Genomic DNA, 23,757 nt, shown 5'->3' on the forward strand with positions numbered 1-23,757 from the left:
TATTGAGAAACCCTATTAAAAAATGGGTAAACTATAGTTAATCCCCTCTAACTAAGCCTCACGTGCACTTTGCCTCCTCTAACTTTTTTTTTTGGCACTCAACCTCCTCTAACTAACTGAAATTCAAACGGTCATAACTTCAGACGGTCATAACTTTTTTGTCCGAAATCGAAAACAAGCAAATTATATATCGATTTCGAGGTCTTGAAGTCAGTTTTCTAATGACACCAAAATCATATCACGATTCAAAGCACACAGAAAGTTATGATCAAAACGGCCTTTCTGTCTACCAGCCCTTACTCTTTTGATCATAACTTTCTGTGTGCTTTGAATCGTGATGTGATTTTGGTATCGTTAGAAAGCTGACTTCAAGACCTCAAAATCGATATATAATTTGCATGTTTTCGATTTTGGACGAAGAAGTTATGACCATTTGAATTCCAATTAGTTAGAGGGGGTTGAGTGCCAAAAAAAAGAGTTAGAGGAGGCAAATTGCACGCAAGACTTAGTTAGAGAGGGTTAACTATAGTTTACCCTTAAAAAATTTAATTGGTGACTGTATTTTTCCTCAAAACAACTTAAACAAACACATGCAATACGAAGTGGTGAAGGGTCCAAAGAAAGATCTAAGTCAAATACTCCACTTCATTTTTTTAAGGGGAACTATCACCTCAACCAAATCGCACAAATCAAGACTATACATAAGTAGGGATTTCGAAATTTATATAATAATAATGGAACTCATTTATATACTACATAAATTCAAGGGTCCTTATCTTTCCAACTAATGATGTGTCATGGGCTTTTGTGAGAGCCCATAAGAGCATCCGCAGTGGTAATAATCAATAATCAATAATCAAAATGCGACATGTCAGCATTTGATTATCCATTTAGTCCATAATCAAACTTAACAACCTCTATTTCCACATATATTGGTTCTTTTGCATCTCTAATCAAAAAAATTCTCACAATACACAATGCAAATTTGTCCAATCGCAAACGAGTTACAATCATGCGCCCGATCACACAAAATTATTCATCTCAATGAGACGATTTCAATGTGTGGTGTTTTTGAGTTATTGAGTTTTGAGTTTAGTTATTGAGTTTTGGTTATTGGTAGAATTTGTTAAGTTTGGTTATGTAATTGGTGGAATTTGGTTATTTGCTAAAAGATTTGTAACTTTACTTATTACAATGTGGTGTGTTTTTTTAACATTATTGTTAAATTTGCTTATCTACACCCATTTGCTTATTACAATGGGGATGCTCTAAGTGGGCACAAAAAATGAAAGATTATACTCCTATATAAGACATGACCCATTAGTTATTATTAACTTGAAATTAACCTTTTTTAAACCACGCTAAGAGTTAAGCAGGTCAACTCGAGCGGCCGTTACAGTTGGTATCAGAGCACAACTCTGGTTTACATGGTGGGGCTACCTCTAAAATCTTATACAAGCCTAATGTACTATACAGAACTAAGTGTCACATCATGACCACCAGGAAAAGGTTGTTGAGCCAATGCAATGACAACGTTACATCATAAAGTGAGGAGATTGTGAGAGTCCATAAGTGGGCACAAAAATGAAAGATTATATGGTATATAAGACATGAGCTACCAGCTACTATTAACTTAAGGTTAATTTTTTTAGCCACGTGGTTAGGCTAAAAGTTAAACAGATCAGCAAGAGCGGGTCTTTACAGCCTGAGAGAAGGGACGTGCTCTCCCTCTCTCTCAATAACCCTCCTCCTAAGTTGCCGATTTTAACTGCACTTTCTGCTCATATTTTTGGAAAGGAAAAAATACAGTAAGATGGATCAATACCCAGCCGGGGAAAAAAACAACAAAGCAACAGATTATGAGGCAAATTTATGAGAATGTGGCTGCGCATTTGATAACCCAAAAATAATAATAAGAACAATAGTAGATAGAGTGATACTTTTGATTATATTGCATCGTGTCTTTAAATACAGACAATTGAAACTTGCTAAAAAGTTAATTTCAAGCCATGACGATTTCTTGAATGCCAATGTTCGAGTCGTGCCTTCAGACATGGACATGCACTAGTATTCAATATAAAATATCTATATCAACATATAACTAGGGATATAATGGGGCAACAATGCATTTTGAGAATGGGGACATAAGTATTTAAACTCATTAAGATGGACACCTAAATAAGTCCTCTAAATAGGATGCCTATTTAATTTAATCTAAATTTTTTTTACCATTATTCTATTCTGAGCCGAAGATATGATGAAAAATAAGAATTAAAGGAGTGCTAACCTTGTTTTGTTTATCACTCAATAATTGGTTTGAGAGGAAAATGATCAATAGAAGATGATTTTTTAGTTTTTACTACTATCATTTATCAAAGATTCAAGGAGCAGTTCTCAGAGTTGGAAATAAATCGGCTTTTCCAACAGCAAAAACCCAAAGTATAGATGAGCTCCTTTTTTGTTTTGGTCAATATGGCCCTAAGGAATCTCAATACATAGGTTTTTGTTAGTTTTTTTTATTTTTTTTCCCTCCAAAAAAAATAAAAAATGAAAGTAATCTCGGCCAAACCCATAGTGTCATTGAATTTAAGAGGAAAATGGAAAAAACCATAGTATCATTTCAATCAATTCCTGAATCAGGGAATTTATCAGCATTACATCACCAATGATTCCGGTATGGCCCGGGCAAAACAATAAGGTTACCCCAATGTGACCAGGTGGTCACGGGTTCAAGTCGGAGAAACACCCTCTCCAATTGCAGAGATAAGGCTATGTACATCTACCTTTCCCGAGACCCTACAGTACTCATGCACTGGTGCCCCTCTTTTGTTTTCGACCACTACAGCCTGTGTGTGTGTCTTGTTCTATCATTTTTCCCAAATGGCAACTCAAAGTAGGTCAAACTTGTACCTGTCCATCAGCCTCCAGTCCATGTTACTAGAGCAAAAGACCATATCTTATACTCCGTATCTTGCATGACTATTTACACAGAATCTGGAATATCAATGGTCCACAGGCTGTAGCATAAACAAGAAAATCCCGCCAGCAACAGAAACGTTGAGAGACTCAAATTCTCCGATCATTTGAATGCTTATGAGCTCAGATACCTGCCTTGTTTTCTCAGAAAGTCCATTGCCTTCACTACCCAGGACCAAGCATAGTGGCGTTTCAGCAAAAGAATATGCAAGCGCTTGAGAAAGCAAAGACACTGGCTTCAACTGATCCCTACTCTGGGGATGGCCTGCCAAAATCTTCATATGGAATGTATTTGTGAGAGTCTGGAGATGAGCCCAATTGCCGGTCACTATAGGAAGCTGGAAGGAGGCTCCTCGGCTAGCTCGAAGTGCTTTCTCGTTGAATGGATCACAACAACCAGGAAGCAGAAATACACCACCCTGTTCACAATAGGCACCCAATTTACGACCTAAATTCTTTATCCTTCAGAAAATACCAGAACGACGCTTGTTTTGTTGTTCACAAGACTGCAAAATGTTGAGTGGGAAAGGAGGGGATAGTGGAAGGCGGGGTTCCAAGACAATTTGCAAGAAGTATCCCCATCCCCATGTATTCAGGCAATGAACATGTTAACAATTAGATTAATAACACACTTGAAGTTACAAACGTGCAATTGATTTGAATGTAGTACATGGAAGGCAATGGCGGGTATCCTAAATAAGAGAGAACCAACAAAGTTGGGATCCTTAGTTGAGGGATCAGAAGAACATGTACATACACATGACGTCGGTTTAGTTTTGTATTTCACTTTTGATTTTACCAATGACTTTTGGTAAGTATAATACTTGTTCTTAGAAATGCAACACTGCAAATTCAAAGGAACGGAATAAGGACGGCTCAAAATATGCAACTCTTTCTTACCCATTGAAAAGCCAGTGCTGATCTAAGTAATGTGCCAAGATTACCAGGGTCCTGCAACAAACAAAGAATGAATATCGGTTATGAGTCGATTCCTTCAGCATTATTCAATAAGATCTCAACAGGAGTAAACAAAGCCCAAGTAACAAGGACATTAGTTCAGCTACAATGATCCAGTTTGTTAGGCTAGCTATCTTTAAAGCTGCACCTTAGTCAAAACTAGTAGCCCGTTTGCATTCTATTGGAGAGACAGGAAAAAAATTCCTCTTTGCCCTTATCATTTGTTTGGTTAGAGAGAAATGGCAAGCAAGTTAGGGAAATGCAAAGATTTCCCCCAAAATTCCACTTTTCAAATCACTCTCTTCACTCACCTTCTCATCCAAACAATTAGAAGAGAAAACACAATCATTTCTCTGCTTTGCTCCGTATCTAAAGTACCTAAGAAATATCCATTAACATAGATCCATAACAACAACTGGTGCCGTCGTTTCAGCATTATTTTGGTGTTTACACAGAATAGATGCCAGGAAATTTTAAGGAAACCTATGCCAGTTGCCACTTTTCAGCAGTTCTGACTTGTGAGAACCACATCTTGTTTTTCAAACTCAGAAGTCCAATTTTTCCACAGAATACAGATACCAACATGTGTATCTACATGCAAACAGAAATGAGTTGCTAAGTAGAGCAACAACCTGGATCCCATCGAGGACTAGAATTCGGTGTGCAGATGGAAACCATCTACGACAGTCTGCTTCTTGCCAATTGTCATCTAAATTATGGAATGTTGAAGGAACTTTCATTAGGCTAATTGTGTCAGTAGATTCAGTCGACTGCAGTCCAGAAAGCTTTTTCATCACCATTGAATTGACACGGACAGTACGAACAGGGAGACCATCTAATCCTTCGGGAATCTCCCCTTTATCAAGGAGAAGTAAACAATCAATTGTGCCCCATCTCTCTTGCATTAATTCATAAAACTTGTATATTTCCCTGTGAAGAAGGCAAAGGCCCAAATCATACAAAATTCCTGAATCCCTTGATTGTCAGTTGTTGTTGCGATGTGGGATAATTTTCACCACAGAATTTTAGCGAAAATAAACCTGCCACGATAGTGTCTTGCAGTATTGGACTGCTACACAAAAAATGTAGCATAAAATGGACTAATGAGACAAAGAATGAACGGGGGAGAAAGGGGGCCAACAACAATAGGGGGAACGACTTTCACTATCTCATCCTTGCATGATTACATACATCATTAATCAACATTTGAATTTATTAGGTTTGTGAGGCCTTAATCAGTTTTTGTTTGCCACTTCGCCAACTCTATCGGGATATCATGAAAATCGATGATGTAAGCACTACAATATAAGTCTATTCTATATGCAACTGATGTATATATACTCTTTCTTCATTCAATACACGGTGGAAACTGGTGTGAGCTATTAATTTACCAAATTTGCACAGTTGGGAACCACCTAAAAACTGTTTGTCTCAGTTCTTTGTGTTCTAGTTTGATTTACTCCGTGCACATTGTGTGAGTTGCGTCGAAACCAAAACAGAATCCAAAGTTACAATAATGAAGCAAGAAACATGCAAGATTTCATACAAAAAATAAGAAAAGGAACTGACTAATTGCTACCTTTGTTTGTCGGGGTTTCCAGCAGAGCCTTGGTAATTTGAAAAATGAACACAAGAAATAACTCAACCCAACTTTATCTTCCAATTTTTTTCTTTTCCAGATGTCAGGAACGACATTTTGTCTTAATTGAAAAACCCCACTATCAATTTTCCCTGTAACAACCAACTGGGGCTAGCTAAGTTGGTCAGGACTCTTGCATCTCACTAGGAGGTCAGGAGTTCGAATCTTCCCACCGGCGTGTGGGTGTTAATCCCTTGGTAGTTGTTGGGATTATTTCTCCCCCTAGTGGGGCTAGTAGTTGGTTCGGCTTATAATAGTTGTGGATTTGTTGGGGCGAATTGCTGGGTTGGACGTAGAGTGATTGTGGAGTTGTTTCCGGTTTCATGTAATTCTTATACTTGTATTTTCTTATGACAAAAACAAAACAATTAAATTCTGTAACACTACAACATCAAAATCCACCTCAAACTTCATGTGCTTGTAACTCTATTCCAAGAGACAAACACGAGGAAAGATCCAATTCAATTAGGGGAAAAATACCCACATAAAAAACCAAAGTAAAAGAAAGAAAACAAGGTAGAATTCATATAGAATTGACCTTATAGGGGTGGCGCCGACAACAAGAACTGAACGGTGCTGGTGGCGATAAGAAGAGCTGAGGCGAAGCTTGACGCAGTGCTTCACAAATGGGTTTGATGTGCTTGTGATTGATTTCACGTGAGAAGGTAAATGAACTGCCGCCGCCGGTTCAGAACTCTCGCTCTCGTGGGCATTACCGTCGCTGTGATTCGGACTACTGGTCTTTGGAAATTGACTTCTTGTTGGGGTAATTGATCGTCTGGGCTGTGAATTTGATTGTGGAAGATGAGCAGTTGGTACCCAGTGTGCGTTTACACATTGCATACTTCTTCTTCTTCTCGTAGTTGAGATACCCACTGTCACATAGGATAGGAGTTCAAATTCTTACGACTCAAATTACACGGGAACAACCACGGGTTCAGGGCTAGTTTTAGTTTTTTTTTTTTTTTAAATCCAAAACGCAATTTTGCATTCAACCCCGTAAGAAATCAACCAAACAGGCAAGATGCCAGATTCCATCGTTTAGCAGGACAGGACTTTTCCATTTTCTTATCAAATTAAACAAGATTAATGATTGAAAGTAACAAGATTAAAAAATCTGATCAAAAAAAAAAAAAAAAAAACAAGATTAATGATTGAAAGTAAAAATAATGAGTATTTTTTAAATTAATTTTTTTATCAAAATACAATCCAAACAAAATATGAGTCTCCCCGATAAATGAGTTTCTACTTGTTAGGTTTTTAGGTTGCATTCTATTAAGGTTTTTTTAAAAATATTTATTTATTTACAAAAAATAATCTATTTATGAAAATAAGTTTTTTTTTTCACCAAAAAAGATCTCATCAAACAAAATTTATATTGCAAAAAATATATTTTTTGTAAATTTGTTATTTTTAAGTTTGAAAATTATAAATGAATACTTATTTTTTAAGAACTCTTAGCGGAACAAGGCCTTAGTTGGTTGGGCTTTGATTGTGATCCTTTTTTGATGGACTTCTTTATCTTTGTGGTTGAATTATTGAACTTAATTATTTCGTAAACTCTTACACAAATAATGGGGTTACACAAATGATGGGGTGTTCCGTAGTTTGTATCGTCTATACTTTATACATGGGAACAGAGGTAAAAAGCAAATGGGTATAAATGGGCTTGAGGTGGTAATATAGATGCACGCACATCACAATAAGAGATTGGTTCAATTAATAGATATTTCTTGAAAAGAAAAACAGATAAGTATTTAAAATTTCTCTTTTAATACTTGAATTCAAGTCTTTATAAGTATTATTTCATGGTTATTATTATGTTATTTTCTATTTTATGAGACATGTTATTTTTTTACAATACATTATATTTAATTTAAAAAATAAGTGTATTTATTTTCTTTAGTAAAACGGAACTTGAAACCTTAACTTTTGCCTTAACATCCGTGTAGGCCCCTGAGATGTTAACCGGGCTAGAGCCCATTTGCTTCGGCATAAATATGTCAAACAACATACCCTTGCAAGATACTCTCTCTCTCGCTCGCTAAAAGCTCCACGCCGCAGCCGATCGCTACGACAAAAGACATCTCCGACGGTCAGCCTCCACCTCCATCCTAAGACCAGCAATGGGCTTGCTACTACGAACCGATGCATCAGATCCCCATCTGGATTTGGGTGGTTCGGTGGGATGACCGACGACTACCAACTAACCGACACCGACGACGCACGGCGCTCCCGACAAACCAGCGGTTTGACGACGGTACTGGACCATGAACAGCTACGAGATGAAGCTAAACAATCAAAAGCCCTGGATGATGATCATCATCATGATCATGATAAACTTCCAACCACTTACCGACTAAGTCACCCTCTTGCAGGGCCAATTGTACCATGCTACGCACCAACCTCTTTTACGGTCGACTACATTAATCTGCCACCAGCTATGGGACCACCAGATGCCGAGCATGACCTCGGTTCGTTCTCCGATGAGGATGAGGATATATACTGTAAGGTTTACGAATTCAGCAATGGTTTTGTGGAGGATAATGAATACGTCGAAAAGCTCTACCGAACAAGCAACAAACTACCCCATGCTGTATATGATGTGTTTCGAGCAATCCCTGTTTCGTTTACCGAGGAGGAGACGAGGACGTACAACAAGATCGTCCGAGAGACTGATGGTTTCGGTAGCATTTACGTCCCCCCCGGGGCTAGTTACCCTGGCTTACTTATGCCAGCTAACATGGAAGTGGTCAACAAGGAAGGATCGGCAGGATCGGCGATGTTTGATGGTCTGGCAGAGTTGGCTGTTGTACGATACAACGACGACAACGAGACGTCGTACCAGGTTGTGAAGATCATCAGGGTCAATTTCAGGTTTGATGGCTGGATGTTCTACAATATGACCTTTCAGGCCAGGGACGATGAGGCCGGGTATCCTGATCCCCGGAATTTCCAAGCCCGCATACGTAGATTTGCAAACGAGACAAGGGTCGATTTTTGCAGGTTTGAACAAGAACCCAAACCGATCCAAGATCCAGATCCCTGGGTGGCAGCAGAGCAGCAGTGGCGCTTGTCGAACTTGAGCAGCAGTGGTGTTTGTTGAACTTATTATCAAGCTCTTGTTTGCAGGTGCAGCAGCAGTGATACAGTAGAATGCCTGTGTTTTGAGGGTTTATGTTGGTGCTTTTTGTGTGGAGAAAATCTTTTCCATTGTTTACATAGCTAATTGCGACCGTCCAAAAGTATTATGGATGGTCAGAATTTTAATAAGCTTTTCTGAACGGCCGCGATTGGTTGCTGACATAAAGAACCTCCGCCTTAAATAAGTTTATCTCTTTTTTGTGATTGATTATATTTGCTTCGATAGTTTTGAAATATAACTACTCTTTTAAGTTTGTGTTTGGTGCTTTCAAGCTTATGTTAAGGTTGTAAAGGTCTCTAAACTTGTGGTTAAAGCAGCTCTTAATAGAGCTCGGGCTGCTGGGCTGCTTTTAACTCATGGTTAAAGCAGCTCATAGCACAAGGGGCCTTTGTTGTGCCTTCATGGTGTGATCATTTGCAGGGCTCTCCCAAGCCAAAAGTATATTCATCTGACCTCAGAGCAGGGGCAAAATCACGACCGATAAGAGTCTCGTTCCGAGATAGTACCCAAATCGAAATCGTTACGCCACCTGCTACTTCTCTACCGGTTAGGGGTGAAAATTTCCAACATGACACGAACCTAACACAATTAGCAGGTTGGAGTCGGATATTTCTGACACGGAACACAAATGACACGACAAAATAATACAAAAAGTTAAATAATATGGATTCGAATTGAGAGAATTATGACACGAGATGATATGCCACCTGCCCTGCCAGTAAACTAAATGGCCAAACACATTGGATTTATAAAACCCACCTCAGTTTCAATTCCATCATCTAAACCATTTATTCAAAAAAAATATCGACGTGTAAATTATTAGATTGATCGAGCATTGTAGTAAAGTACTACTTGATAGGAAAAAATATTGGGCTATTGGCAAACTTTTTTTTTTTATACATGGATCAAATACTGTAAAATACCTGATTGTTGAGAAATCAAACCGTCCATTTTCATGGTGCATGTTAGACCCTATTAGGAGCCTTCCTGTGCTCTACTGATATATAAAGAGCAATAAAAATTAAAAGAAAAAATCCCATCCGCGCAAATGATTAGTTCCAAAACATTACATAGCTTTCAATACATAGACTTTCCCGTTCCACTAACTAAAATAAGTACTTAAAAAATAAAAGTCTTAGCGGAATGGGATTAGATCAAATGAGAATACAACCATTCCAAAATCCAAGCACTAGGCACTGATTTCACCAAGAGAAACACTATTCAGAGAGGCAATTCTCAATTCATACTCAGATGACTGCTGTTATGTACAAGACATTTACACTCCGAGATTGCTTACGTCCCATGGACCTTGAGTCCAGTTTTAATCAGGCTTCATATACCCAACAAACACGAGAAATCCACAAGAACTGTCCAAATTACAAGGTATCTCGCTACAACAACGATTGAAGAGATGTAATTGACATGTAAATGATAAGAGATCTTGTTTTGCCAATGGAGAAACCTAAAACAAGTAGCATAGCCGTCTAGGTTCTCTTTTTTTGGCGTGCATTCATATTATTCACTAAAATATATTGCTGGGAGTACATGAGGACGACAAAATTATAAGAGGATAACAAATAAATTAAAACTCTTTTTTCGCTCTATGTTCACCAACTTGACAGTCTTCCTAAATGCAAAAAAGATAAGTACATGTAGCATGAAGGTTGAGTGCTACAATCTCCGAGATGTTGGTATACTCAGCGACCCTTCTTGGACAGTATATTCGTCCATTGACAACAGTTGGTGCGAATTGTATAACCCCTGATGCGTTTCAGCTGCATATAGCCTCTCAGAAGTCGACAGGATACCTTCGTTTGTCTCCATACCATCGTCCCTTTGGGAAGAAAAATTCTCACCATTTTGGGAGGAAATCACATTATCTCGTTCTAATGTCATTGGACCATCCGAGGGAATCACATTGTCATTCCCGTTGGATGATGTGGTCACATATATCCTCTCCGAATCTGGGTGCATTGCTGTTTCAGAGTTTGGAGGAGCATTTTCAGTTCTTTGAGATATAGAGGGTAGAGATTCGTCCCAATGAGCTACTTGAGGCAAAAACACCCTCTCAGATGTTAGTGACCCTACTGGGCCTAGTAAATGCCTTTCGCCACCCTGGTTTGTTGAATCCCTCTCATTCTGGTCTCGTAAATCCTTATCTGATGCCGAAGGCATTGAGGGTAAAACTAGTTGGATAGGTAAGCTACTGGAAGATGTTGGAGGTTGTGGTAGGGACAATCTTCGACTCGAAATCTCAGTATCAGATGTAGGAGGTGGAGGTAGTGATATTCTCCTTCTCGGTAAATCCTTCCATTTCTGTGCTACTCTTTTTGGTTTAGTGTAGAATTGTACACCTTCCTTCCCTTCAATGAAAGAGATTTTTCTTGAGTAAGTAATAGAAAGAAAATACAGATACTTGGCGGGTAGTTCGGAGAAAAGAAATGGGTGCGCACGCGCACACAGAGAGAGAGAGAGAGATCACCAGAACAAGATGCCTCAGATCCGTTGAAAGAAGAAAATGGCAACGGAATTGGAACAGGCACATTTACCCCAACCTGAGTTCATCCGAATCTCAGATAACATTCAAACTATTTAAAAGCTGTGAAAAAATGCACAAAGAATGCTCGGTTGCTAAACACTAGATGCAAACTTGGGCTTACCAGCCCAGCCTCAATTTCATGCTGGAATTTCCTCGCAGAAACACCAGATGTGGTGAATATGGAAGCACCCTTTCCATACCTAAAATAGAAGAAAACAAGTAATTATAAGCAAATAGTATTTGTAAGAAATCTGATGAGTAGTGGAAATCAGTGCCTGTCCATTCCAACAAACAAATACAACACAAATTTTAAATTTATCATGATTCCAAAGAGGGACATAGTTTACGAAATAATATAATAAAATAACAGCACTGATATACTACATTCGAACTTAATTCGAAGAATAAAATAAATAAAAGGGCCATTACCCAGAGTGCTGGTCCACTAAAGTTGGTGTACTGGGAATGATAAAAGCCCGGACTAAAATAACACAGGTGGAAAAATACTAGTAGTAATGGTTTCGGATTCTAGCATGCCTACTGAAGTGCTGATTAGATATCAATAAGAGAAATATGAGTCAAGGCAATTACTTGTTGCTGTTGACAATAGTTATTGCTTCTTCTAAGCTGTCAGCCTTTGGTGGTTAACAAAAAAAAAAGTATGTTAGTAAATCTCAATAATAAGCAATGTTCATTCGTAACAAAAAATGAGATAATCACTGAATTAAGAATACCTGCATACAAAGGAGAACCGGTCCAAAGATTTCTTCCTGCCAAACACAACAAATAGATATAGAGCTTAAAAATGTGAAAAAGGTCCTTGGTTCAACTCTTCATTCACTAATAAAGTAATAATTAACTCTTCGAGCACATATACTGATAAAGCATTACATTCACCATTGGAAACATAACGAGATACCTTGTAGCATTCCATGTCAGTTGTAACATCACATAGGATGATCGGACCCACAAAGTTTCCATATTCATATCCTGGAACCTACACGAAGGGGTTAGATTCCAAGAAAGGTATCAGAGATCACAAGATTATGTCAACCCGCAATCAAGCAGTTCGCTGGAACAGAGCTTCAACTATTAGTCAGTTGAACCATTTTGACAATAAGTTTTCGAAATTGGTGGTATGTAATTATCAACTATGCAGATAAGCTTATAAAATTCAACCTTAAGTGTAAAACCTACCAAAGAATTGCAGTGTACTAGTAATGAAACTATTTCAACACATAAAATACTTGAGCTCAAATCTTCAGAAGCTCAATTGTACAAGATTAAAATTGCTAGAAACTTGTTCAACCAATCAGTCCACTCAGGTACGCAGAAAACCGCCAAGTTCCACCACCTCCCGAAGTCATCTCTATATCACCGACAATTTGCATAAATGATTACACAATGAGACCAGATTTCCAGCTAGTTAAGTTCTGTTCTAACAACAATGCATCTGCTTGTTTGTTAACGTGTCGTATATGGCTCGAATGGAGAAAATTTGAACCCGGTTAGGATGGAAAAGCTGAACCTAAAATTTGGGCTCATCTGAAGTTCTGATTTCATTTTGTAAGTATCACATTTTGCTTTTATAGTCAATTGCCTCGAGAGATGGATATGGTGCTCAAGTGGAACAAAAGATACAAGTGCGTGACACTTCTCCAACATTTAGTACCTCTATAAGCTTTCAGAAATCTTTACCAAACTACTACATATATAACGTCATAAACACCCCTATTGCAAACAGATTTCATTTCCATCCTTGCCCAACAGTCATCAATATGACTTTATAAGTTACAATGTCTCACTGAAAAGGATAATTAAAACATGACGCATCAAACATCAGAAAGTGAAGTTTACACTTTAAAGTTCATTATTACCCCTCTTCCATACACAAGGCACATTGAAATCATCACTGCTAGTCTAGACAATAGACTGACAATGACAAAAGGTGCAGTAACCAAACCAAACCAAACAAAAGGTGCAGTAACAACACAAAAAGAGTTGGACTTCTAATTAGCTACTGAGTAGGATTGCCGAACCATTAAGGGTATCCCAGCTCCCTCAAGCACAACGTGAGACATGCCAACTTAAGAGTGGAAACTGTGGATAATGCCATAAAGGCAGTGGATTTAGCATATCCTAGAGATGAGGCATATATAACCTTAGGAAGAATACTTAGGCTGAGTTTGGTAACATACTATAATGTATCTTCCATCAAGAATAAGTCTAGCTCCACTTTCAACTGCACTCTGAACTAATCTGCATGTATGATCCTTTGCCTGTGAGTTCAGAAAACGAATCAAAGACCAATAACAACGGAAGCAAAATGAACACGTTTTCCCACCCTCAATCGAAAATTCCAGATTGAGAGAGAGAGAGAGAGTAAAAAAAACTACGAAAAACATAAGCATGCTGCACGTTAAGAAATCAGACTCTACCAGTGCTTCATAAGTATCACTATAAACTTATAAGTAACGTTTTCCACTGAGCAACAAAAAGTTCAATCATACACCAAATGACTACGGTACTACCAATGCATTTTTTCATAAAGGCAAGGGCCAACTGGCCGATATTTCAAGGTATCCTAGCACCTCTTTTGAAATAACAGGTCCAATGTCTGCACCAGGCTCTGTTCCCGCATTTACTTTGAGTTCTTTTGCACGTTCCACAAGTTCTTCCTCCCTGGAAAAGTTATAAAGAAGCATTGGCAATAAGGTATCTTGTGCGAACCGCTTAAATTGATACCATCAAACTCGCTTCATGTAGGAAAAAACTGAGTCCACCACAACTCAAAAAATATAGAGGTGATTGGGTAGTTAAACGAAAAATACAATTTGGATACCTGGCATGGAAGCTAATGCATAGAGACAGAAAACATTGCACATGCAGCAAAGAGAAAAACTGAATCTTGGTGTAAAAAAAAAATTTGGTTTGGTGGCCAGAAGAAAAGACTTCCATTTTTCCTCTTTTTGGTGAGGGGGCCCCACCAAAGAATTTCAAACTCAGAAATGAAACCAAACTTCTAGGCTTATCTCATACAAAGCACTTAACGAGTATGAATTTAAAAAGTTGCCTTAGGAATGGCCAAAAGTCATCCCTTGAGAGATCCAGAGAGTGAGCCAAATGAACTTTAAATAGATAATGAAAAGAATGGTAATTAGCATGGTTAACTCCAGGAAAAAAATTCAAAAATCATGGAAAAAAGAAGAAGGGGGAAAGCAGGATCCATGTGGGGATCTAATTCTAGGCTTCAACCATGAATATGTGCCAAATAAGGCACAACTCATGTATTCGAATAGCATTTAAGGGATTACAGATTGAACAAAGGAGGCACCTAACTCTATAGACCCAAAATGCAAACAAAGACATTAAAAAGGCATCTCAAGAAAAGGAATATTATACCATGGCATAGAGCCTCCAACAAAAATAGCTGTGCTGAGAAACGTGCACCTCTGACCCGCAGCACCAAAACCAGCAGCAACCAGAGCATCCAAGGTGGCATCGGCACTTGCATCAGGCGTAATAACCGCATGATTCTTGGCTCCCATGTTGGACTAAGGAGTGACCAGTAATAATTAGCAAGCAAATATACGTAGAATGGGATACGACTACAAGAGCATTTTTGAGAGAGAGGGAAAGAGAAGGGTATTCACCTGAACACGTATTCCTCTAGCTGCTGCCCTAGCATAAATGTGCATCCCGACCTTGAAAAAAATGCAAAAAATAAAAAATCATACCACTTTACTATTTCACTTAATGCCAACGGACCAATTAAAGCTATAGTAGAAATATGGAGGGTGTTTGCATATTTCATTTGACATTTGATGGGTAGAGGCCAACTGAAAGCTAAGCAGCGGCAGTCCAAACGTTCCTCAAGGTTAAAGAAGAGAAATACAGTTCAAAATCAACAGCAGGAGAAAGAAAGCATGTACTTTCATCTCTTCTTGGAAAAACTTAGACTTGTTGAGGCCTCGCATTTTAGCATAGACACAGAAATCGGAACCTTTGTAGATACTCGTCAGAAGAGAAATCCAGGTAAAGAAACCTAAAGATTTAATTAGTTCCAATAGAGATAGTCTCTCTCATCAAACGGAGATGCAGTCAACCAACCCCTACAAGCTTTATGATTGCCTATATGCATGTGTCTTACACGTGTGGCTAAATATCTAAGCACATAGAATCAAAAGATGAACTTACTGTATTAGGACCAACAAATGATATAGCTTTTATATCGTCATCATCACACATGTGGTTGATAATCTCCTGCTCAATCAACAAATGCACACTTCACAAAGTAATCTAAACAGAAAATGATGTATATATAATCACTCACTAAAAAATGTCCAGGCAATCAAAATAAAAAGTAAAAAAGGTAAAGTCATGAGAGGTTTTAAAAGCAAAGGGAACATGCAACACAAGTTAAGGGTTACAAGAAGCTAGATCTTCAAAAGGAACAAAAAAAGAAGAAGAAGAAGATGATGATGAAGGTAGCCTCAATACAAAAAACACCTTTTGCTTTCTTTTCCCCAATGGGTTCCGTCAACCATATATTTATGCTCCATAAGAACAAAATTTTAAAAAAATATCAACAATTTCAAATGATAATGCGACAAAAGTAGAGCAAATAAGGTCTCTTAGGAATCGAAGTTTACATTGGTCCCATGCACAACATTTAATACACCATCAGGCAAACCAGCCTCCATTGCTAATGCTGCAAGGATCATTGAAGCCCCTAAAATAACAGAGGGTCACTAATCACATTAAGCATCATTATCGTATCAGCACGTAAATGTCGAATGATTGCATCAACAAGAAAGAGGAGGAACATTAGCAATGCAGGGTATTAAAAAAAGAAAACAGCAGAGGCAAATCTGGAATTTCTCCTGGAGCTTTGAATGTTGCATTAACTTGTTTTGGTCACTTTGAGTCTTATTCCAGATATTTTATAGGTTGGAAGGTTGTAGGCCATATTTGTTCTTGTACCATGTACATTCTACCATTCAAGCGGCACCCCGTTCGATGCATGGGAAAGGGAGAGATGGAAGAGTAAGGTGAAGCACTAGCAGTAAATATGAGGTAAATTTTTCTTTTTCTTTTTTTCATAAAAGGAGAGCTTGGCTCGTGGACTACACCTCTGTAGTATGTATGGATGGATGGATGGAGGGATATCATTTGTGCATTGACTTGCCGAAGCAGCAAAGAGAGTTAAATACAATAGCAGACACAAAGCTGAAAGGAGGAGACAGTCACCTGGATGTTTCTCCGAAGGTTTCAAAATAAACGTATTGCCACATGTAACTGCAATTGGAAACATCTGCAGACACGTAAAACACACCAAAATTACCGTTTTTTCCTTTCTGTAGAGTAAGCATAGAAAATAGAATACATAAAATTATTGTTGAGTTTGTCAACTTGGCATGAATTTAGAGAGCAAAATTGGAGGCAGCGACAAAAACTCTGACGAGCAGAGAAGTTGTTAAACATGTCCAGGATGTCCTATACTAGAATAGTCAAGACTAATCTGATTTGGCGGGTGCTAATACAACCTAGGATGAGAACTAGAGAAGTTTGACAGGCATACCCATAAGGAAATTACTGCCGGAAAGTTGAAGGAACAGATTCCTGCACAAACACCCACTGGTTCTCTAACACAGTAGGTATCAACTCCATTAGATGAATTGGGTACAAACTCCCCCATTTGGAGACTTGCCATTCCACAAGCTTGTTCAACCACCTCTACAAGCAGAAATAAAAATCAATGAGCTTGATCATTTCCTCTTATTTAGGAACTTTATTGTACTATTATTTCATTTTCCTTTAGGAAAACGATATTGGCACTCCAAAAATTGATGGAGGCACTCCAAAAAACAAAGGAAATTGGCTTTGGAATTACACTGGTTTTGGAGTGCCTGCATCAATTTTTGGAGTGCCAATATCATTTACCTTCCTTTATATAACATTGAGCATAGAAATGTCACATACATTACTAACCTAAACCACGAAGCACATCATTTTTTGCAAAAGTCAACGTCTTCCCCTGCTCTTTACAAATACTCATGGCCAGCTTATCCTGAAAAAAAGTTAATTTTCTTCAATGCAGTCAAATTAATGAGGTCAAATTAAAAAAAAAAAAAAAAGTGAGAAAAAGCAAAGAGAATTGCATAGTTACAATATCTCTGTGAATGAGCTCTTGGAACTTGAACATGATGCGTTGACGAGTATTAACAGGTGTATTCTTCCATGAAGGTAAAGCTTGTTTGGCTGCACTAACTGCAGCTCTGAACTCATCGTAGGTAGTGAAAGGAACTTGAGAAACAACTCCTTGTGTTGCCTAAATAAACAATGAAACAAAACACTACATCACTGCAAGTTGCTCTTCTGGGAAAATAAAACCACGAAGCTAGAATCCCATTGAGTATATTCCCTTACAGGATTCAGAACATCAACTATTGCACAAGCTTGTGAGTCCACAGATTTTCCTCCAATAAGATTATGAACCTTCAGCTATATTTGACAGAGAGAAAGAGAGAAGAAGAGAAAGAAGAAGAGAAAGCAAAAGCCAATCTGTAAGTTTGGTGAAGAGAAGCAACAAAGATAGTCAAACAGGAAGGGAAACTTTAAATCACAGTAACTTTTTTCCTTTCAAACCGACACATACTGGGCAGTTAAGTTCAGCTGATGCCTCCGTAGAGTTCAAAGCAACAGGTCTATTAGGTCTCCACGTTCGGAAAGTTTTATCTGCAAAACAAATGACTTTATCTGATCAAGATGACATTAATAGCACAACCCACTGATTCAGCGACGTGAGATTAACAAATTAGAATGGGGAACGGTCTTAAGTCATGAATAAAACTAACCATACCAACCAAAACAATCTACAATGTCACTTATAGAAATGCCACTCCATTCTCATGCAAATGATGAACCATTTTAAAAGCATATTTCTTGGCCAGGCTAAAGACAACAGCCATTTATACACAATTTTTTAGACAACATAAAACAGCAGTGAAAGAATTACAGAAGCTGAATAAAAACACCTAGACCACAGATCATAGATTGACCCTAGTCACATCGTAAAAGGAAGAAACTAAGTCCTTACCAGTTCCACAAAGTACAATTTTCAATAGGTCATAAATTTTCGGCCCAGTTCTGTTTAACCACAAATACTACTAAACACAAGAAAGCTCTCCTCCGAACTACATACCAATAAACTAATCAACCAAAAACTTTCTTACTTTCATTGAGAGAAAATGCTGTTTGTATATTCTCTAACTTTTAGACTTGTTAATCACTACTAAACCATTCAGCATCAATGTACGAAAATCATTTTCACCATAAAGTCAGTTCAGTAGTAGCAACATCCAACCAAAGGCTATAATAGTACAGAGTGATTCACTGTGGTGACTCCATCATCTCTTTCAGCTAATAAAATTTGGGTAAGGGTTTAACCTTCAAAATTTCCCTGCCGAATCTTAGCTTTGAGGTTGTACAAGTTCCTTGGTGTTGACTGAAGCTCTGGATTACTTTGCTTGAGAGCGTTAAGCACCTGACGTGGTTTTATACCAGCTTCAGTCATTAGTTTGATTTGTCTGACCTCTTCCTCAGTAAAACGGCGACTATAAGGATGTTCAGACATGTCATTCAGAGGTTCGTGGTTGTGCTCACCATTTTTTACAGTAAGTATCCACACATCATCGTCCCTTTTACCTATGGCTTCAAAAGGGCAATTAATGAGGCGTGATGGTGTTTTCCTCTTGCGTTTCATTTCTTCTATCTTGCGTCTATTGCGATAAACACCTCCTCTGTCACAACCAAGTATAACTCTTCGATCCCTCCTGGACTTCTTAATAGTCACCACATATCCTTGTTTAGCCCCAAAATCTCGAACATATGTGATAAGGTCCTCACGATCCTGAAAATTTCGAGATGGTGGTGGAAGCATCATCTTTTGCCCAGTAAACTCTGAGTGACATTGAATTTCCATCGTCATAGCTAGACAGTGAAAACCTGGAATGTGAAAAGGACACAGAATAAGGACTTTTCTTATAAAATCAATAGATATCAACTTAAAAGACTCACAGTACAGGGAATATTAAGTACTAAGTACGCGTAGCACCAAAACGATCTTTTCTTCCATGACATAACGAATCTATGAAACATCACTTTGAACAAGTTATTTTAAGCATCACGTCTCAAGTCCAAACTACTGCAGACCAGTAATTAATAGATACCTACTAATAACATGGTTAACACCACGAAAAAAACTACAATTACGGTTGCTCCATTGCTATAATTACTATATAAATCAGAGACATAGTTTTAAATTCTTCACTATCGAGATATGCAGCAGGGACAGTCCTAATGCAACGAACATCAGCAACGTATGCAGCAGGCCCAGGAGCGTATGTGCCCCTCCTCTTACAGTTAGACTTGTATTATGCAACGAACATCAGCGAGGTATGCAGTAGGCCTAGGAGTGATATGTGCCCCTCCTCTTACCAAATGAAAAATAATAAACTGTTGTGCCCACGTGAGTCACACACACAATAATATGAGAGGAAAACCGCCGATTTGTATTAATCACACGAAATACAAGCCATGAAAAGCCCTCTCTTGGGACACTCTTTGGTTCACACCAGTACCTCACCGATCTTTGTTCGATTCACACACCTCTAACCTAGGTTTACAAGTAATTTATACAAAAGGAAACACAACCAAACAGAACGGCAACTGATGGCCGCCTCCAATACAGGTTAGGGGTGACTCTCACAATCCTCCCAGGGTCTCTCTTGGGGGAAGCGGGGGAGGGGGGGTGGCATTGCACCCTCAAAGTCAACATAAACGTGAGCCCGTAAATCATTTGAAACACCCTTACAAAAATCAAAACTTATTAACACCATTCTTTCATGTGTCCTTGATGTGGAACTTTTGATGCCAAGAACTCTCTAATAAAGATGTCTTACTTTTTCTCTCCTTGGCAGACCGAATGAATGCTAAGAAGCACGGAGAATGACAAGGGAGACAGAGACGACAAGTACAGGAGGGCATATATCTCAAACTCAGGACACCTCTAAAACTCAATGGTTTGAATTTTTTGACTCCAATGAGCTTAAAACGCCTTTTAACATATATTACAACCAATCCAAGAAAAAGAGGTTTTTGAGACAGTTCTCACTTCTCATTAACAAATCAAATTCGAGAACAAGAGAAAACAATCTGCGCTGTCCAAGGGACTCATGAGAAATACAGGTTAGTCGCCTGACTTGCGAAGAAATACACTTGATCAAAGCAATGGACAACTTCATCACAAAAGGGATGTAAAGATGTATTACTTGTTGGGTGGCCGCTTCAGAACAAATTTTCAGACCACATTTTGAACAGTTCATTTACAGAAAAGTGCACCTTTGGTACTTCAGTAGGAGGAGCAGGATGGGGTAGCTCCTACTAGCTCTTCCCCCCAAGCAATGACGAAGCCATCCACTCTCGACTGTCATATCTGCTAACGAAACCTTCCACTCATTTGTTCGGCTGACATATATTATAGAGTGTTTCTGGACATGAACCCATTTTGAAGAAAACACCAAAAAAAAATATTTCCAAATTCTTGATGGCTGTTCCTATTTGAAAGAATAAAACTGATCCACGTAACCCAACCAGAGTACTCTCAAGTCTCAACTAATCAGATGTCTGAAATAAGAAGTTGCAGGGGCAGTAAAAATTGAAAAATAAAAAAATCCAATTTCGCACAACCTAAGTTTTGTCCCCAATTCACTAACCCCAGAATCATAAACATAATCACCATAAACCCATCATCCAAAATGAAACGAAACGCAATGCTACTAACCAGAACCAAGTTTTTCAGATAAAAACCAAACTGACACTAAACCACAAATCACCAATCAATAGGCAGATCAACATTGCTTGCAAAGCAAAACCCAATTACCAAATATGAGCCAATCCCTAATCAGGAAAAGGATCCAGAATTCAACTATATCGGTACAAACCATAGGATACCCACATCACATACTACTATAAGGTGAAGAATAAATCATACCCTTTTCGAGATAGACTAATCAATTTGCTTCTCCGCCATTGATACTTCTGTTTCATACAGATGTACGCATATCTGGGTGTATAAGTGTGTGTAAACACTCCGTACTAGTTAGAGAACGAGAGGAGAGAGAAAGTGAGGGAAAAATTTGAAGGTTTCGCGGTGATGGGGAGGAATGGATCGGGACGCCCCTCAATTTGATAAACAGAGACGCCCTAGTCTTGTATGCGAGGCATTCAGGAAACCCATGTCCCACGCTCCTTAGAAGCGCGTGTGTTTTAAAGTCCGCGAGAAAAGCCACGCGTAAGGTTTGAACTGCGAGGTGACTCTCTGTCTACGCTGAGTTTTACGGCGGTGGTTAGGTGTTTTAACGGAGAGTGTTTGCACGCGCCGTTTGTGGAGAGTGGGGTTTTGTTTGTGTTTTGTATTAGGGGGTTTTGACGACCTTGTGAAACGAGCGTGCCCAGATATCAAATGAAAGAGAAAAATTTCTTTACGAAGTGTGTCGTATAAAAAATGTTTGTGAAAGTGAATCTCGTGCGTTTAAAGAGTTTTGGACGATGAGAATTTTAAAAGAATTTTTTTGAAAAAAAGAGTTTAAGTTAAATTCTTTATGTGAGAAGAAAAATTTTAGAATCCGAACTATTAATTGCTGATACGGACGGTTGAAATCAAGCATCTCCATAAATATCTTATTCATGAATCCTCCGTAAATAAAAGGGATGTAAAGACGACACCGTCTGTTTTGTGCCTCGTGTTCGGCAATACCTCTTGATCCGTGTTTTGTTGCCCAATAAGTGGGCCAAAAATGTTAGAAACACAATAATTCAAACATAACATCAATACAATCTTTCACGTATATGTGGAGCCCACGCATACTAGTACGTGTAGGCCCCATATGCATGTAGGAGGTTGTGTTTGGATTATTGTAGATGTAGCACTTTTGTAATTGGGCATTACTATTGAAGATTTTATGGGGCCTATTTCAGATTCCAAATAAATTATTCAAATTATAAGTTATTCTTAAAAAAAATTATGAATTCTTGTAAAAAATTACTTTAATCCGATATCCGTAAGGGTTTTTGCAGCATTCGTAAGGGCCCTATGAATTCTGAAAAAATCCTTAACGATTTATTGATGATTTTGTAGGGCCATTTTTAGGAATGGCAATGGGGCAGGTCGGAGTCGGATTTAGAGTCCCCCAAACCCACCCCATTCTATATCGGAGCGGGGGAAATCGGGGAGGGGCTAGGGAATAATCGGGTCTCCGTCCACCGTTATAATTCGACTAATTTTTTTTTCTTTTTAGAGTGTTTTAACAAGAAACAAAATATTGATAATTGATGAGAGTTAAAAAAATAGAAATAAAGAAAAGAAAGAGATAAACTAGTGTTTTATTAATTGGTATATTGCTCTTATTATATCAAAATAACGAAATTTATTTAGAAATATACATACAAAAATATAAATACCTATAATCAGAGTCGGATCGGGTTAAAACGAGGCGGGGGAAGCAAAAACCATTTCCGTCCCATTTGCTTATCGGTTTGGAAATACCCGATCGAAACGGAGAGGTAGGAGGTAATTGTCAGGGGAAATGACGGCTCAAGACACTTTGGGGGCTCAAATTACCAAGAAGGATAAACCCATTTCCAAAATTTACCAAGTACAAAGTTACTCACTAATCCTTACTAGTCATTAATCACGTCCTTACCAGTTATTAAACGGAAATTCTAATCTTGGGCCGTCATTTTTCCTAATTGTCATCCTTGGCCATTTTGCGTGCCCCCTTTTCTACATGTGTGTTGGTGTTGCATACAATCGCTCGGCCCCCCTAGGCTTTAAGATAAACTAAATTGGGCTTGGCTGATCCCAATATTCGGCCCAAAAATGTCTATCAGACCCAGTGGAGAAAGCCTTTCATTTTGTGCTAAAACACCTTCACTTATGCTACTCTGATCCTAGAAAACATAAATCGAGCTGCCCCACAAATTTGTCAATTTCTTAGGGTCTCTTTGGCCAAATTCCTTTCGGGTTTTTTTTCCGCAGAGTCTTTTAGGTTGTTTTCTTTCAATTCTTACGATAAACCAATGAAAAAGACCCAGAAGACCCTCTATTTTTTTGATATGCTAAACTCTTGATTTTTTATTTTTATTTTTATGGTTAGCGAAACTGAAAAAGGGTCGCGTGACAGGAAGCGAACTATTCTAAAAATTCACTTTAATTTCAGGTTATACTTTTCATTTCCCCCCATTATTATCCACTTTCTCTTTCCAAACTTCGACAAAGGCAAATCTCAAAGTCCTACCTACCACCCCATCATTACATAAAACAGAAACAGAAAAATCCTGTAAAAATTTGAGGAGGAAAAAAAAAATAAAACGTGGTTGCCGACATGCATGACACACAGTTTAAAATGGTCAAAGTCGGTGACGACCGTACCAATTTAT

The 23,757-nt window shown here is 38.3% G+C and overlaps 2 protein-coding genes across 3 annotated transcripts; both read right to left on the reverse strand.

The window, feature by feature from the left end:
• Window positions 1-2,559: 2,559 nt before the first annotated feature.
• Window positions 2,560-6,541, reverse strand: LOC131304751 (uncharacterized). Its single transcript, XM_058332104.1, has 4 exons — window positions 6,111-6,541; window positions 4,566-4,863; window positions 3,877-3,927; window positions 2,560-3,395 (listed from the first exon to the last, which is right to left on the reverse strand). Exons 1-4 carry the CDS (start codon window positions 6,413-6,415, stop codon window positions 3,003-3,005), a joined length of 1,047 nt encoding a protein of 348 aa, XP_058188087.1. The 5' UTR covers window positions 6,416-6,541; the 3' UTR covers window positions 2,560-3,002.
• A 3,569-nt stretch (window positions 6,542-10,110) lies between these two features.
• Window positions 10,111-21,586, reverse strand: LOC131304749 (methylmalonate-semialdehyde dehydrogenase [acylating], mitochondrial-like). 2 transcript variants are annotated; one of them, XM_058332102.1, is made up of 21 exons: window positions 21,311-21,585; window positions 18,922-19,263; window positions 18,706-18,802; window positions 17,915-17,994; window positions 17,686-17,760; window positions 17,426-17,587; window positions 17,248-17,326; window positions 16,838-16,992; window positions 16,507-16,570; window positions 15,909-15,988; window positions 15,454-15,519; window positions 14,910-14,960; window positions 14,659-14,810; window positions 13,848-13,938; window positions 13,455-13,535; window positions 12,176-12,253; window positions 11,991-12,026; window positions 11,848-11,891; window positions 11,378-11,456; window positions 11,200-11,272; window positions 10,111-11,080 (listed from the first exon to the last, which is right to left on the reverse strand). In XM_058332102.1, exons 2-21 carry the CDS (start codon window positions 18,922-18,924, stop codon window positions 10,389-10,391), a joined length of 2,238 nt encoding a protein of 745 aa, XP_058188085.1. In that variant the 5' UTR covers window positions 18,925-19,263; window positions 21,311-21,585; the 3' UTR covers window positions 10,111-10,388. The 2 variants fall into 2 exon arrangements, with proteins under 2 accessions (XP_058188085.1, XP_058188084.1); XM_058332101.1 differs by having other exon boundaries at window positions 18,706-19,263; window positions 21,311-21,586.
• Window positions 21,587-23,757: the final 2,171 nt, after the last annotated feature.

The sequence above is a fragment of the Rhododendron vialii genome, chromosome 10a, assembly GCF_030253575.1.
Source record: "Rhododendron vialii isolate Sample 1 chromosome 10a, ASM3025357v1".
Lineage (NCBI taxonomy): Eukaryota > Viridiplantae > Streptophyta > Magnoliopsida > Ericales > Ericaceae > Rhododendron > Rhododendron vialii.

Bases quoted from the DNA above. Each gene is read 5' to 3' on its own strand.
- LOC131304751 (XM_058332104.1), bottom strand. From the start codon at position 6,415: ATGCAATGTGTAAACGCACACTGGGTACCAACTGCTCATCTTCCACAA. The intron at 4,864-6,110 runs GTCAATTCTATA...CCTTCTTCACAG, and splicing joins GTCGGCGCCACCCCTATAAG to GGAAATATACAAGTTTTATG. The intron at 3,396-3,876 runs GTAAGAAAGAGT...TATTGTGAACAG, and splicing joins CAGCACTGGCTTTTCAATGG to GGTGGTGTATTTCTGCTTCC.
- LOC131304749 (XM_058332101.1), bottom strand. From the start codon at position 19,246: ATGACGATGGAAATTCAATGTCACTCAGAGTTTACTGGGCAAAAGATG. The intron at 15,520-15,908 runs GTAAACTTCGAT...TTGATTGAGCAG, and splicing joins ATGTTGTGCATGGGACCAAT to GAGATTATCAACCACATGTG. The intron at 14,961-15,453 runs GTAAGTTCATCT...ATTTTTTTCAAG, and splicing joins CATTTGTTGGTCCTAATACA to GTCGGGATGCACATTTATGC.